The sequence below is a fragment of the Trachemys scripta genome, chromosome 8 (assembly GCF_013100865.1).
Source record: "Trachemys scripta elegans isolate TJP31775 chromosome 8, CAS_Tse_1.0, whole genome shotgun sequence".
Classification (NCBI taxonomy): domain Eukaryota; kingdom Metazoa; phylum Chordata; order Testudines; family Emydidae; genus Trachemys; species Trachemys scripta.
The window spans coordinates 75,287,750-75,302,107 of record NC_048305.1 but is presented as its reverse complement, the minus strand read 5'-3'; the positions used below and the strand labels follow the sequence as shown (position 1 = coordinate 75,302,107).

Sequence of the window (14,358 nt, the reverse complement as noted above, 5' to 3'; positions counted from 1 at the left end):
CCCTCCAGTTTACCTCTACCCCACCCCAACTACCCTCCGCCCCTGTCCCACCTGGGGGACCCCCTCACGAGGCTCTGCTAGAGCAGGAGGGGGGGCGGCTCCTTGGCTTAGGAGTGGTGGAAGTGGTGCTAGCAGAGTTCAGATGCAAGGGGTACTACTCCTGCTATTTCCTTATCCCGGAGGCCAAAGGGGGGCTCAGGCCCATCCTGCACCTGCAAAGCCTGAACCAGTACATGGTAAAGTTCAAGTTTTGCATGGGCTGTCTGGCCTCCCTCATCCCCTGGATCCCGGGGACTGGTACGCTGCCCTTGATCTGCAGGACGCATACTTCCACATTCATATATTCGAGGGGCACAGGCACTTCCTCCGTTTCACGTTTGGGTGAAAAAAAAAAAAAAGAGTTGAGAGCTTTTTTTTTTTTTTTTTTTTTTTTTTTTTTTTGGTATGTTTGTTTTTGCGTTATGGGTCTGATCATCCTCTCACGAAGAACATCGGATCACCGACTTAAATGGAAGCAAGATAAGGCATAAATATCTTTGTTTCATTGTAAAGAAAATTTAATGTATTTTCAGGTGCACCGGTTACAAAAAGAAATAAAACAAAGAAATCATAATCTTCAGGACACCACTGAACAAAATGTCCTCCTACAGCAAACTCTGCAGCAGCAGCAGCAAATGTTACAGCAGGAGACAATTAGAAATGGAGAGCTAGAGGATAGCCAAATTAAGCTTGAAAAACAGGTAAAGTACATTCATAATGAGAAGAATTAAATAGTATAGGTAAGCATAAATATTTAAATGTATTTATATGGAATTGCAATGTCTGTCTATTTGATAGCTTACTTTGTTTATAATCTTTTAATTATCAGATGTAATTGATATAATTATTATAGTAGCCTGAGTGAATAATGAAATGAAATGCCACTTAATTTCAGGTGAAGTTGTGGATGCTCAGTACTTTGAAAATCAGGCTGTAGGTGTATAATTAAAAAGTAATACATCATAATAAGAAATTTTGCGTCTAGTTACTTTTGTAGCACTTATTAAACCGATAAGAAATAATTTGTTCTCTAAAAGTACCTTTGCAGATTTTTATTTGATTTTTCTGTGCAATTTTAGGATCTAACCAAAGAAATTAAATATTTTTAACCCTTTCATATGTGATTTTTCAAGAGGGAGATTTCTGTTCTTTTATAGAAATTTTAACAGTATAGATACTAAATACAACTTTAAATAGGTATCAAAACTGGAGCAAGAGCTTCAAAGACAGAAAGAAAACTCCGAAGAAGAGTTGAGAAAGGCAGAAGGGAAGCTCCGTATAGCCTCTCAGGAAGCAGATTTAAAAAGACAGAAGGTGGCTGAACTTACTAGCACAATTGGGTATGTGTAGAACTTTTTTTTTTCATTTTGGTGTATTCTGAAGATCCAATATTGTAAAACTACTAAAAAATTGTATTACAAAATGTGATGCTTTTATAGAAAGGAGTATGTTTTACAGATACATGTAGCTTTAGAATAGTACTTTGGTCCTGATTCAGCAGGTCCTGATTCATACTTGAATATTTGCCTATTTGTAAACATGTTAATAATCCCATATACCTTGTTGAATTCTGGCCTTTATTTCTAGCTTAAGGACACTTCTATTTTTTGTTAATTTACAAACAGATATCCAGGCTTAGTCCTTCTATATGCCTCTATTCAGGAAAACATTCTTATTCGGGAAGAGTGCATAAACACACTAACTTCAGTTTTATGCCTAAAGTTAAGCATGTTCCTAAGTGCTTTCATGAAATTGGGGCTTGAGTTAGTTTAAAAAATAATAATGTTGATGGTTTTGCTCTTGGGATTGACCACTCTCCATGCCGAAAATACTCTTGTCAACATCAGAGAAACAGAAAAGCCTTATAAATAATTTAAGGATTTTTAAAATCTGTTTCTTTCAGCCGCGATTCCGACCCCCAGCCGCACCAGTCCCCCCTCCCCCCCCCGTTCCCCCCTCCGTCCCCCCCAACCGCTCTCCCCTGCTGGGGCAGGAGGCAGAAGCTTCATCTTGCAGCAGCCAAGCTCTCCCCCCAGCCGTGGTGCAGCCTGCTTTCCTGCCCCTCCTCCTCTCCTTCCCTGCGCCGGCCCTTGCAAAGGGAGTGGCGGAGGAGTGGCAGGGTGCTCACTGCTCCGCAAAAGCCCCGCGGCCCCGCTTTTCCGGCCGGAGCTCCAGCCGGCGTGCGGCAGCCCCGCGGCCCCTTGCTAAAGCCGACCCTGGGTAAAGGAGGCAGAGAAGAGGTAGGGACAGGGCCTTGGGGAGGGGGTGGAATAGGACATATCCCTTCCAGCCCCCTGCCATGAGCCGCTCAGGGCAGAGGGCAGGGGGCTGGGAGCACCCCCACGAGGCGAGCACCCCAGCCCTCTGTCCTGACCCACCCCACCCCCAGCCTTCTGCCCTGCACCCCCCCACACTCCCAGCCCTCTGCCCTGACCTCTGAAGCCCCCTGCACCCCCCACACTCCTCCAGCCCTCTGCCCTGACCTCTGAAGCCCCCCCCCCCCCCCAGCCTTCTGCCCTGCACCCCCCCACACCCCTCCAGCCCTCTGCCCTGACCTCTGAAGCCCCCCATACCCACCCTTCTGGGGGTATGGGGGGCTTCAGAGGTCAGGCCCCACTCAGCCCGCTGCGGGCCTAGGTGAACAGAACTCCAGGCTGGCAGCGAGCTGAGCAGGCTGGTGGCGTAAGATCAGCATTTTAATTTAATTTTAAATTAAGCTTCTTAAATATTTTGAAAACCTTGTTTACTTTACATACAACAATAGTTTAGTTATATAATATATAGACTTATAGAGAGAGAGAACTTCTGAAAAACGTTAAAATGTATTACCGGCACGCAAAACCTTAAATTAAAGTAAATAAATGAAGACTCGGCACACCGCTTCAGAAGGTTGCCTACCCCTGGCCTAGTGAGTGAGAACTGCAGGGAGCAAGAAGGCTCCTGCAGGAGTCTCTGGGATAAAGCAAGGACCTGGGGCAAGGATAAAGGGGCACAAAGAGGTGAGGGAAATGCTGTCTTTATTATTCCAATTGTTATTTGTTAATTCTGTTTCCTTTTGTGTTTTGTTCAGGCAGATTAAGCTGGAGATGGATCAGTGCAAGGATGAGCTAATTGGTATGGAGAAAGAACTAATGCATTTAAGACGAGATGGTGAAACTAAAACAGTGCAGCTAAGTCACTTAGAAATGACTTTGGAGCACACTCAGTCAGAACTAAATAAAAAAACACAACGAGGTAAATGATTTACTATGTGTAAAAAATTTCATCTTTAAGGCTTATTTGCTTATGCTTTATATATTAAAATGGATTGTCCCCTCTCCCCCCACCCGACTTGTTTTGTAGTTAGTTGCAAGGGACTCAACGTATGACTATTTTGACTTTTCATAATCTTGCAATTTGAAAAGATCTGGGTAGTAAAATGTTACTTGGGCTTCTTCATTTTAGATGGCCTCTACATATTCCCACTTGTGGGGTGTTCCCTTCCCCCATGGAGCCTCGGTTACATTGAGAATCAATGTCACCAATTATCAGGCTATCGTGGCCTAATATCAGCTTCAAATTCTTTCTCATTCCAATAAAGAAATGCCATCATGGACATGAAGATATTGAACAATTACATCAGAAAGTTCAAATTCCTACCGTATCCCTGTAAGACTGGCTCAGGTCTCTCGTCACAATCTTGGTCTAATCTCATTCTCTGGATGGACACCAGTTTCTTATGATTGTGTCCAACTGCTGAATCCCACGTGCTTCTATGCCCCCTTCATCTGAGTAATGACTGATCACTGCTTGTAGCTCTGGGTCACAGGCAGTCCCAGGTGCCTACCCATGACTGACATGCTTCTTGGGCAGTGGTACCCCACGCTCTGGCTAGACCCTGTAACCAGTGCTGCAGCCCACCTGAGCCCCCATTTGCTTAGACATATTCTCCCCCAGAGTTCAACTGCCTGTGGGACCTCTGGTTTCCTAGTTACACCCTTCAGGAACAACATAGTAGTAAAGCAAGGCACGCAGACTAAACAATGGAATTTTTATCAACAAACACTTTGCTCTTAAAAAAGGACAAGAGGGCTATAGATAGATGGAAAACAACAAACACTTAAATGCAATCCATCTCAGTTGATTTCACCACACTTGTAAGTCCTGGGTGTGGTCTGAGTACTTAGGCCAGGCAGCCCTTCTGGCCTTCTTGGCCTGACTATCTTGCTTCTGGATTTCCTTAGAGAATGACCACTTCTTAAAACTGACTGTGTCCCTGAGTCCCCATATGCTGCAAGCTTGGGATGGGGAGACTCCAGCTCCCACCCCCATCAGCTTTTGCGTAAAGAGAGAAATATTCTAAATCAATGGCCCTGCTGGTAGAAAACCCATTGTTCCTTTAGGGAAGAGCCATTCAATGTCAATGGCACTTGACTGCTCTGTCACAGCTTCCCAGCCATCATCTGTCCACTAGGTATCAAATCTCAGCTACAAAATGGATGCTTTAGTCCACAATGAAGGTTACACTCATAAATGGCATTCACAAAACAGAATGGAATTCATAAAGTATGTGTGGTTTTTTTTGTTTTTGTTTTTATGTGGGAGAAAATCACTACCAATGCAAAGTCTCTCATCTTTAGATTTCTATACAACATTGATAGGTTAACTGAGACATTTAGGAAGGCACCTAAACTGTTTGTAACCAGTGAGGATCAGTGTGAGAGGAATGCCATTTCCACTTAGTATCTGTCAAAATGGATTAGATTATGTACCAAGATGTGTTGGGCTGGAGGACATAGGATTCACTCTGTTAAGACGGTATTAATAGCCTGCTTCTGTAATATTGTCATCATAGAAATCTGCAGGAAATTTTGTTGACACATTTATGCGATGCTGCATACTCAACAGCTTGGTATTTAGATCAGATACATGCTTTGGGAGGGTAATTCTGGAGCTCCTGCTTAATTAGAACTTCTGAGCCTGCCTTCTTAGAGGTTATACTGTTTACTAAACTCCCACATTTAGGAATATGCAGAGGCCAACTCAAAGAAAGGTAGATTTCTTAACAATAACTGGTGGTTCTTTTGAATGTCCGTGTGGGTCCCACTGTAGGGGCGTATGAGCCTATGTACACAAGCTCAGAACCTTTTGAAGAGAATGTCCATCATGGCCATCCATACATCCTATTCCTTCTCATAGGGCATAAAGGGCAGTGCAGCTGTGACCCTCCCTCAGGCCTGGTCTACACTACACAGTTAGGTTGACATAGGGCCGCTTATGTCGATCTAATTATGTCAATATATACACTACAGCCTTGCTCCCACCGATGTAAGTGCCCTACTGCGCCAACATAATAACTCCACCTCCACAAGAGGCATAGGGCTTGTGTTGGTGTAGTTAGGGCAACACAGAATCTGTGTAGATGCTGTGTTCCTTACATCAGCTGTTGGTGATCTTGTCAATTTCATGGCAGGAGCCATGAAATTGACAAGAAAGCCAAGCTGCCCCCCATTCCCCTGGAGAGTTGGGCAGCTGGACCCCTCTCTGGGGTGAGAAGCCCTGGCAGTTGGATCCCTGCCGGGAGCTGGGCAGCCTTGTCAGCTTCATGGCTTCTGGAGCCATGAAATTGACACGGCTGCCCACCTCCCGCTCCCCAGGGGCGAGAAGCCTCAGGCAGCTTCCCCCCTGCTCTCGGCAGGGAATGGGGAGCTGGGTGGGGGCAGTCTTCTGGGAGCCTGTGGGGCAGCTGGGCTCCCAGAAGGGAGCTGCCAGCGGAGCTGAGAGACCAGGCTCTCCGCTCCGCACACTCCCCTTCTTTGGATGGTGGAAGCGCTTCTGGTGAGGACGTGCACCACACACCCAAGGAGAGTAGTGTGGACATACATCTACCGCAGAAATTACTACAGTGGTGCAAGTTGACCTAATGAAAAGTAAGTCAACCTACTAGTGTAGACATACCCTCTGTTCCCTCTTACTGCCTGTGGCATCAAGATGGCACATTGAGTCTGCTCTTCTGTTTCAAATGCAATCTTTTTGTGAGGAAATCCTCTTCACCCTATTAAAAATTATTTTCTTGTTATTTTAATTGGATCGTCTGTCCCTCTCCCCCCCCCCCCCGAAAAGAAAAGAAAAGAAAGATGGAGGAGACACCCTCCCATATTTCCTTGAACAGTTGAGCAAAGCACTTAGTTAGTAATGGCAGACTCTAAACCCACAGGGTTTATAATCTGTCCTTTGTGTGATGCTCTTATGCCCTTAATTGATGGGCACAACAGATCTCTTTTCTGCCTCAGGGAAGGACATATCCCTAATAGATATTTTTGAAGCATTCCTTTGAAGGTAGCATCTGATCCCAGAGAAAAGAGATCATCCAAGCTGGAGTCAAGGAGACTATCTTTAATAACTGTCCTGGTAACTGGGTAACAAGGCACCATATCTCTGGTTCTACTAGGGAGAAGAGGCCTAAAAAGTGCCAGCATCATTGGCACTGGTGTTGGCGTTCTCTCTGACAACCTCATCAGCACCAATGACCTCAGTGCCAGCACCGACTCCAGGACAGAGAAACCTTATGCCATCCACTTTGGATGCCAAAAGACATACAGTAACTCCTCACTTTAACGTTGTAGTTTGTTCCTGAACAATGCAACTTTAAGTGAAACGATGTTAAACAAATCCAATTTTCCCATAATATTTAATGTAAATGCGGGGGGTTAGGTTCCAAGGAAAAAAAATTTGGCCAGACGAAAAGCATTATATACTGTACAGTACTGTACTGTGGTTGGGAAGTGCCCCTGGCTTACCCCACACAGGCACAGCCCGCTGCATGCAAGGACGCTAGGAAGCACCTTTGCAGCAGCAGCGGCAGCTTCCCCGGAGAAGAACAGGCACCGACTTTGCCGGGAATGCTCCAGGCCTGCCTCTTCCTGTCCCCACTCCACTCCAGGCCCACCTCTTCCCACCCCCACGCCACCTCTTCTCCAGAGCATGCCGCATCCCCACTCCTTCCCGCCCCCCGAAAGTCCTAAGCGCTACCAAACAGTTGTTTAGCAGCTCTTAGGACTTTCTGGGAGGGAGGAGGAGCGGAGACGCGGTGCTTCCCCACTCATCCCCCTTCCTCCCAGCGCTTGTTTGGCGGCGCTTAGGACTTTCTGGGAGGGTGGGGGAGGAGTGGAGACGCAACACTTCCCCGCTCTTCTCCCTCCCTCCCAGGAAGTCCTAAGTGCCGCATCGCTGGGAGGGAGGAGGAGGCGGCGGAGAAGAGGAACTTGTGCAATGCTCCCTTGTAAAGTCACTGCTCTTCCACAGAATCTTACAAGCAGTGGACAGAGCAGGCAGCCAAATGACATTATAAGGGAGCATTGCACAACTTTAAACGAGCATGTTCCCTAATTGAGCAGCGATGTAACTTTGAAACAGTGTTAAGCAGGAGGACGTTAAGTGAGGAGTTACTGTACCTGCACGATGTGTAAAAGCAGCTCAGAGCAGAAAATGCACCCATTCCTCAAGGAGGGCTTGAAGTTTTTTCCCTCTTTGATATCAAGAAATCTTTTATGCTCTTTTACAGGAGCACAAGGAGCCACAGGGCACATGTAGCCCCCAAAGCCCCAGAACATTACTATTTAAAATATTCTGTGTTTGCACACAAGACATTCCCACTGACAGTGGGATCCACACTTACTACAACATCTCTGTCAGTAGAATAACCATTTTTTCTTTGAGTGTTGCCTCTTCATTTTCCCACTATTCACCTACTTTCACTTCTTCCTCAGAATTCAACTCTCTTAAAGACCAAGTTTAGCAAAAAGAAGTGAGGAGGTTGGGGAGTGCACAACCTTCATAATGTCACAGAGGGATTGGTCATGCAGTCTTGAATAGGACTCTGCTTTTCTAGAATGTCCTCAAAGCTAGTGACATTGGGGGTGGGTGCATACTGCAAGTAATAATATGTAGAGGCGACACTTAAAGAACTAGTTACCGGTGAGTACCCTTTCTTTTCAATTTCTATTCACATAACAGTGAGTGATCTGGAAGATAAACTGCTTCAGAGTGAGACTGGGCAAAAGGATGCTTTACATAGAATAGAAGAGCTAGAAGCTGAACTACAGAATGCCCATGGAGAATTAAAAATCACTTTGAGACAATTACAGGAACTGCGAGATGTGCTACAGAACGCACAGTTTTCTCTGGAGGAGAAGTATGCTGCTATCAAGGATCTAACAGCTGAACTTAGGTGAGCTAACTCCTATTCAGGTCTTGAAGACTTAATCCCAGTGATTTTTTGTTTGTTTTAGGAACAGTGAAGCATGTTTCTTGGTTTTGATGGTGCTTTCCACCTTTTAGCAGCCCCCTATAATCTGGTGGAGATATCTATTTATCTATCTATATAGATAATTAATTCATGGTCCTTGGATAACTTAAAGTAGCTCTTCAGTTTATTTTGTTTAGTTTCTAAAAGCGAAAATACTAACATTTAAAGTACTTTTTTGGGAATGCCTTAAAAATAATAGTATAGATGCTCCCTGACTTATGCAAGCGTTCCGTTCCAGAACGCCTTGCATAACTCGAATTTTGCGTAAGTCAGAAATGTATACCCAACAGTTACGCAAAAAAACCCCCAAACCTCCTATTTCTAGCTTACGGAACTTTTTCTGTAAGTGCGCCTTTGCTTAAGTCAGGTTTGCGTAACGCAGGGGGCGTCTGTAATAAAAAAAACCTGTTAATATGTTGCCTAAGTCCTCTGAAAATCAGGCCACTTACGTTTTAGGTTCTTAAATGCAGAATTAGTTACCCAAATTTAGATAACCAAGTTGCAAAATTTTGGCTGGCATGGTGTATATTCAAAGAAAACTTAATTCAGTTTGCTCAGTCAAGCACTCTAAATGCTTCTATAGCTAAGAAATGTGTCACACCACGAGTACACTATAAAATGTATTTTAAAATAAAGTTTTAAATTAACAGCTGTAATTTCAAATTTCTGGTTGAGAAAGCGTCTGCCTGGGTGTTGCTTTGCTGATATAGAAGGTAACACTTACAGCAGCACTACTCTCTGTCTGCTGCTAGGGGAAGGAGCCTTTCATTTCCTGAGTTACCTACCCTTTCCATCTGTTTATCTATCACAGTTGTGGCTTGTAAAGGCTTTACTTAATTGTTTTCCGTGTAAACTGCTCTTCCACTCCCCCCATTGGACCATTTGCTGCTGCATGCTCCATCCTTTTTCTTATCTCCTCTCCACTGATCCAGACAAACCATATGAAAGCAGGAGTGGAGCATGCAACAGCACCTGACACCAGTTTGGGGATAAGGAAGCTGGTAAATAAAGCCTGAAGAAGCTACCATTAGGGCAGGCAACAGGGAGAAGCAGGGGCCTCAAGAGATAAGGAAGATCCAGATAAGACAGTGGTGGGATCACTCTCTTCTTTTTCAAGTATCCATGTGTCGCACCCACTTTCAGATTTCTCCCCTCCAAGATGTACAGTCAGAAGCAGGGAGTGCCCTATGTCATCAGAGCAGCACCGAAGCAGAAACTGTTCAACCAGGAAGTTGGGATTGAGAATGCTAAGTATGATCAAAATTAAATTAACAAACGATTTAAAAGAAAAAACATTTGGAGTTTTAGAATACAACATTTATCAGTTTTATGAAAACTTGATTTTTTGGAATCTAGATCTAGCTTTATAAAGGAGAGAGAACATCTACATTGTTTTTTATATGGAAATTGCAGGCATTGTAAGGATGAAATTGAGGACAAAAAGCAAGAACTTCTTGACATGGACCAGGCATTGAAAGAAAGGAACTGGGAACTGAAACAAAGAGCAGCTCAGGTTAGATCTTTCTAAGCATATTACCAGAATATCCTATTGAGTGTTTGTTTAAAGTGTAATAAGTCCAGCATTTACTAATGCTCAAATGATCACTAAGATCGCTTGCTACATTTCAAGAAATGAGGACTTTTTCAATATAGTTCATTTATCCTCGCTGCATATTGTGTTCCAGTTCAAGGGATTCTATATCTGTTTGCCTACCATTGAGGCATTTGTAAAGGATATGTCTAAATTTTTTCTGTTTGCCTTTGTGAGGCTTCAACCTAGTGCTGACCAAGCTGATGAACTCTCAATTAGAGCCTCTGGAGGAATTTTCTCTCTGTCACATGCCCCAAAGACTGTTTATCATGGCAGTTAGATCAGCTAAAATGGTCTGTGAGCTTCAAGCTTAAATGGCTTGACTTTCCTCACCCAACTTTATATGAGGGTAAGGTGGTATTGTATACTCCTCCCATATTCATTCCTAAAGTGGTCACTTTCCTCAAGCTACACCCATTACCAGGGGATGGTCAGATGACACACTTTGGGTGCGAAGAGGGCCTATAACTACTACTTTAATAGAACAAAACCCTTCTGTAAATACCTAAGGCTTTTTTTCATTTATAGTAATAAGGTTATGGCACAGGCAGCTTCCTGTCAGAATTTGATAAACTGGACTAAGATCTGCATTGAAAAATGCTATCAGTTAACCGGTATCCCTGTCCTCAATAGTATCTGAGCACCTTTGACTAGATCAGGGGTTCCCAAACTTGGTTCACAGCTTGTTCAGCGTATGCCCCTGACGGGCCGCAACGAGACATTTTGTTTTCCTGAGCATCCACAGGTACGGCCACTCGCAGCTCCCATTGGCCACAGCGGCCTGTGCCGCTTCCCACAGCTCCCATTGGCCAGAAACGGCGAACCACGCCCACTGGGAGCTGGGAGCGGCCGTACCTGCAGATGCTCAGGTAAACAAAATGTCTCGTTGCGGCCCGTCAGGGGCATACGCTGAACAAGCTGCGAACCAAATTTGGGAAACCCCTGGACTAGATCTAAGGCAGTCTCTGAACATGCTTTTGGAATGTTCCTATTGTAGAAATATGTAGAGCTGCTGATTGCAGGTCAATCCATATCTTTTCACAACTTTAGTCTTGATCTGCCTTCAAGATCTGATACCCAGTTTTGGAGGGCAGTCCTACCGTCATTGTTTAAATGGTCTTCTCAAAGCCTTCTCTTTAGAGAGTTGTTATTGCCTGTCATTCTTCCAAAAGTGGGGATTTTTACTGACAGTACTCAAAGGAGAAAAAGAAGGGTTACTGCAGAGTTTCAGCTGGAATCTGAAGAAGTTGAAGGAACTGAGGGTGCATGAAGGCCATGCATAATATTACCTGAAAAACTCTGTAGCTTGAAATGAAGTCCATGTGGCTCCTAGTAATCAAAGCATTTTTTGCCTGCATAAAGCACTAAAGCACATTCCAAGAATGAGGATCTATACTGACAGTCTACTCAAATAACTCAGTGTAAAGCCGAGTAACCATTCTGTCTTGTGTTCTCTGTGTTGAGGTATGGGCAAGATGTGTGAAATTATGGAATTAGAATTGTTTCTCCCTTTTTTCTATGTACTTGGCCTCTAAGAATAGATTTCTAAATGCCAGACGGCTAATCCATTCTTAGGTCAGTTTTACTGATTATACTTGGGACCACATTCTCAGGGCCAAAAGGGATTAGTTTCATTAGGTGTGTTGAATTCTTTTATATTCCATAAAATAATGTTTCTAAAATTCTAAATACTACTTCAAAACAGTGTTGTTGTTTTTTTCTTTCTTATATTTAGGTTACCCAGTTGGATATGACTATTCGTGAACACAGGGGAGAAATGGAACAAAAAATAATTAGATTAGAAGGTAGTTTGGAGAAAACTGAGTTAGAAATTAAAGAACGTGATAAACAGGTATTTTTATTAATGATTTAAAATAAAATCTGGCTAGCATGGTAGAATGAATAACCTAGTGCGTGCATGAGATTGGGGCCTGGATGCAAGCAAGAGCTGGCCTAGGATAAGACCAAAGTGATGTTAATAATTTGGGGGTTTCTTAGTTTTTTGGGTGTTGGGTTTTTTTTTACCAGAGAAATTATTTAGAGTTCACCAATTAAAACCTAAAAAATGTGGGGGAGGGGGGAAGCTCTATAGTAAGAAAAGCCAGCCTTGTTACTTCATAAAATGTGCACCTTAAATCATTCTTTAAAATAGGAAAATGTGGTGGTAAAATTATCAATTGGTAAGGGAACTCAATGGCAGATGTAGTATCTAAACTACTTCTAACTTTTGAATTTGTCAGGATTTCATGGTGTCCCTTAAGAAGGAAAAAAAAGCTGTTTTTCTGACTTTAAATGTATTTTGTATTTAGATTGAGAGCTTAGATTGCAAGCTACAGCATTCTAAAGATGAGCTTCGTGAAAAAGAGTTTGAATTGCTCCAGAGAGATCAAGAAATAAATCAACTAAAAAAGGAAATTGAAAGAAAACAACATAGAATAACAGATATTGAAAAAGTAAGTTGTTTTCTTGGATAAATGTGTTTTTCCAATTAATTATTGGTTTACTAACTGAACATTCTTTGTCTCCAGTCTAATGGATTGTTTGGTTTACTAAGCAATAAACAGCGGAAGAAAGTTGTCTTCTCATTTAATGTAATGCTTTCAAGAAAGTATGTTTTTTTCATACTGAAATTACTTGCTGGAGTTCTTGGCTGAAGTTTATTATATTTTCATTATTGGATTGTGATGGTATTGGTGTAACCAGTTGTTTATAAACAGTTGTGTATAGATCTTCCTTGTCTCCCTTCAAAAACAGGGTTCTATACTTTTCTCCAGGTATTTGTCTGCAGATCATGAATCCCATAAATTAAACCAGGATTCCAAAGCGCACACTCTAACTTTGCATTATGTGGGAGTTTTAAGCCAATCTTGCTGCTTGTTTTAGGCTCTAGTAACCTTCAGACTTAGCTAGGGAAATGGGTTTCATTGAAATGCAATTGAAAAGGCAAAACGTAAAAATAAAAAATATTACTTTTTACATGCTGCATAATTAGCTTGTGGAACTCATTGCCACAAGATATCAATGAGACCAAGAACTATATGGGATTCAGAAAAAAATAGACATTTATATGGATAATGAGAACACAAATATTGTATCCTATCTAATTTATTTTACAAGGGATATAAACTTTTATGCTTCAGGATATAAACCAAGCACTAACTGATGTGAGTGAGAAAGAAGCTTCTATTATGGGCAAGTTACTTCATAAATGTTCACTGTAGGTTTTCTTGTACCTTCCTCTGAAGATCTGGTACTGGCCATTATCGGAGAGTCAGTACTGGAATAGATAAGACTTGCCATAGCAGATCAGAACTGTGGTCTATCTTCTTTTGTAATCTCCAAGAATCAATAGAGTCAAAAAGGGTTGCTGCATTGATTTTTTGGATTAAAAAAAGAGGGGGAGGAATACAAATCATTCAATATCTGTTTTCTTTAAGAATTTAAATTATTTACTTATTACAGACCGTGAAAGATCAGGAGAAGTGCATTGCAGACCAGTACAAGGAAGCATTAGATTTAGGTCAGCAGTTGAGGCTAGAACGAGAACAGATGCAGCACATTCATTTGGAGCTTTTGGAGACTCGCCGGCTGTTGGTTCAAGCTCAAAGAGAAACGGACAGACTCTCGCAAGAACTGGAAGAAATGAACCATCTGTCTCGAGAAAAGGTGACCAAACATATAACGTATTCAAAATAGCTTTGGTTTTAAGTGGCAGTGGAATTACCTTTGACAAATGTTGATTTTTGAGAGTGGACTATACTGTTTATTTGGTGTATAAAGTTGTCAGCACAGATGCACATATTTAGTTTTGGAGTGACAAGGAAATATTGTGATAATTTTTATTATAAAATAAAGAAAAAAGACAGATTGTTTAGTTGTGTTTCAATTCCAAAAAACATACTTTCAATAAGATTTCAAATATGGGTGTCTGAACCCCAAAATCCCTAATTTAAAAATACTGATGACTGGATATTTTTTTTTTTGTAAAATCTAAAATCTAGGTCCCTTTGCTACATAAAACAAAAAGGAAGTAATTGAAATATTTACATACGGAAACTAGCTACTAGGACGTAGATTGAGGCCGACTCTTGCAGTAGAGCCTTTGACTAGGGTTACCATACGTCCGGTTTTTCCCGGACATGTCCGGCTTTTCGGCAGTCAAACCCCCGTCCGGGGGGAATTGCCAAAAATCCGAACATGTCCGGGAAAATGCCGGCCGGGCACTTCCCCTCCCACGGCTGCTCTGCTCCTCCCCTGACTCTTCGGCTCTGTTTAAGAGCTGAGCTGCCCAAGCGCTATGGGCTTCAGGCAGCCACCTTGCCTCCAGACCCCAGCCGCCGGCCGGGCACTTCCCCTCCCGGGCTCCGGTGGCACAGGGTCCAGAGGCATGGGGGCTGCCCAAAGCCGGTAGCGCTCGGGCAGCTCGGCTTTAAACAGAGCA

General features: G+C 42.8%; 1 protein-coding gene across 4 annotated transcripts in view; it reads left to right on the top strand.

Moving 5' to 3' along the window:
• The window catches only part of CCDC18 (coiled-coil domain containing 18), a 70,601-nt gene that overhangs the window by 32,014 nt on the left and 24,229 nt on the right, over positions 1-14,358 (top strand). For all 4 annotated transcript variants that reach the window (XM_034779546.1, XM_034779544.1, XM_034779545.1 and 1 more), the window contains 8 exons: positions 573-740; positions 1,237-1,379; positions 3,110-3,273; positions 8,035-8,248; positions 9,740-9,839; positions 11,653-11,769; positions 12,227-12,370; positions 13,380-13,583. In XM_034779546.1, coding sequence (XP_034635437.1) covers positions 573-740; positions 1,237-1,379; positions 3,110-3,273; positions 8,035-8,248; positions 9,740-9,839; positions 11,653-11,769; positions 12,227-12,370; positions 13,380-13,583 — 1,254 coding nt within the window. The remainder of the gene's footprint in view (positions 1-572; positions 741-1,236; positions 1,380-3,109; positions 3,274-8,034; positions 8,249-9,739; positions 9,840-11,652; positions 11,770-12,226; positions 12,371-13,379; positions 13,584-14,358) is intronic.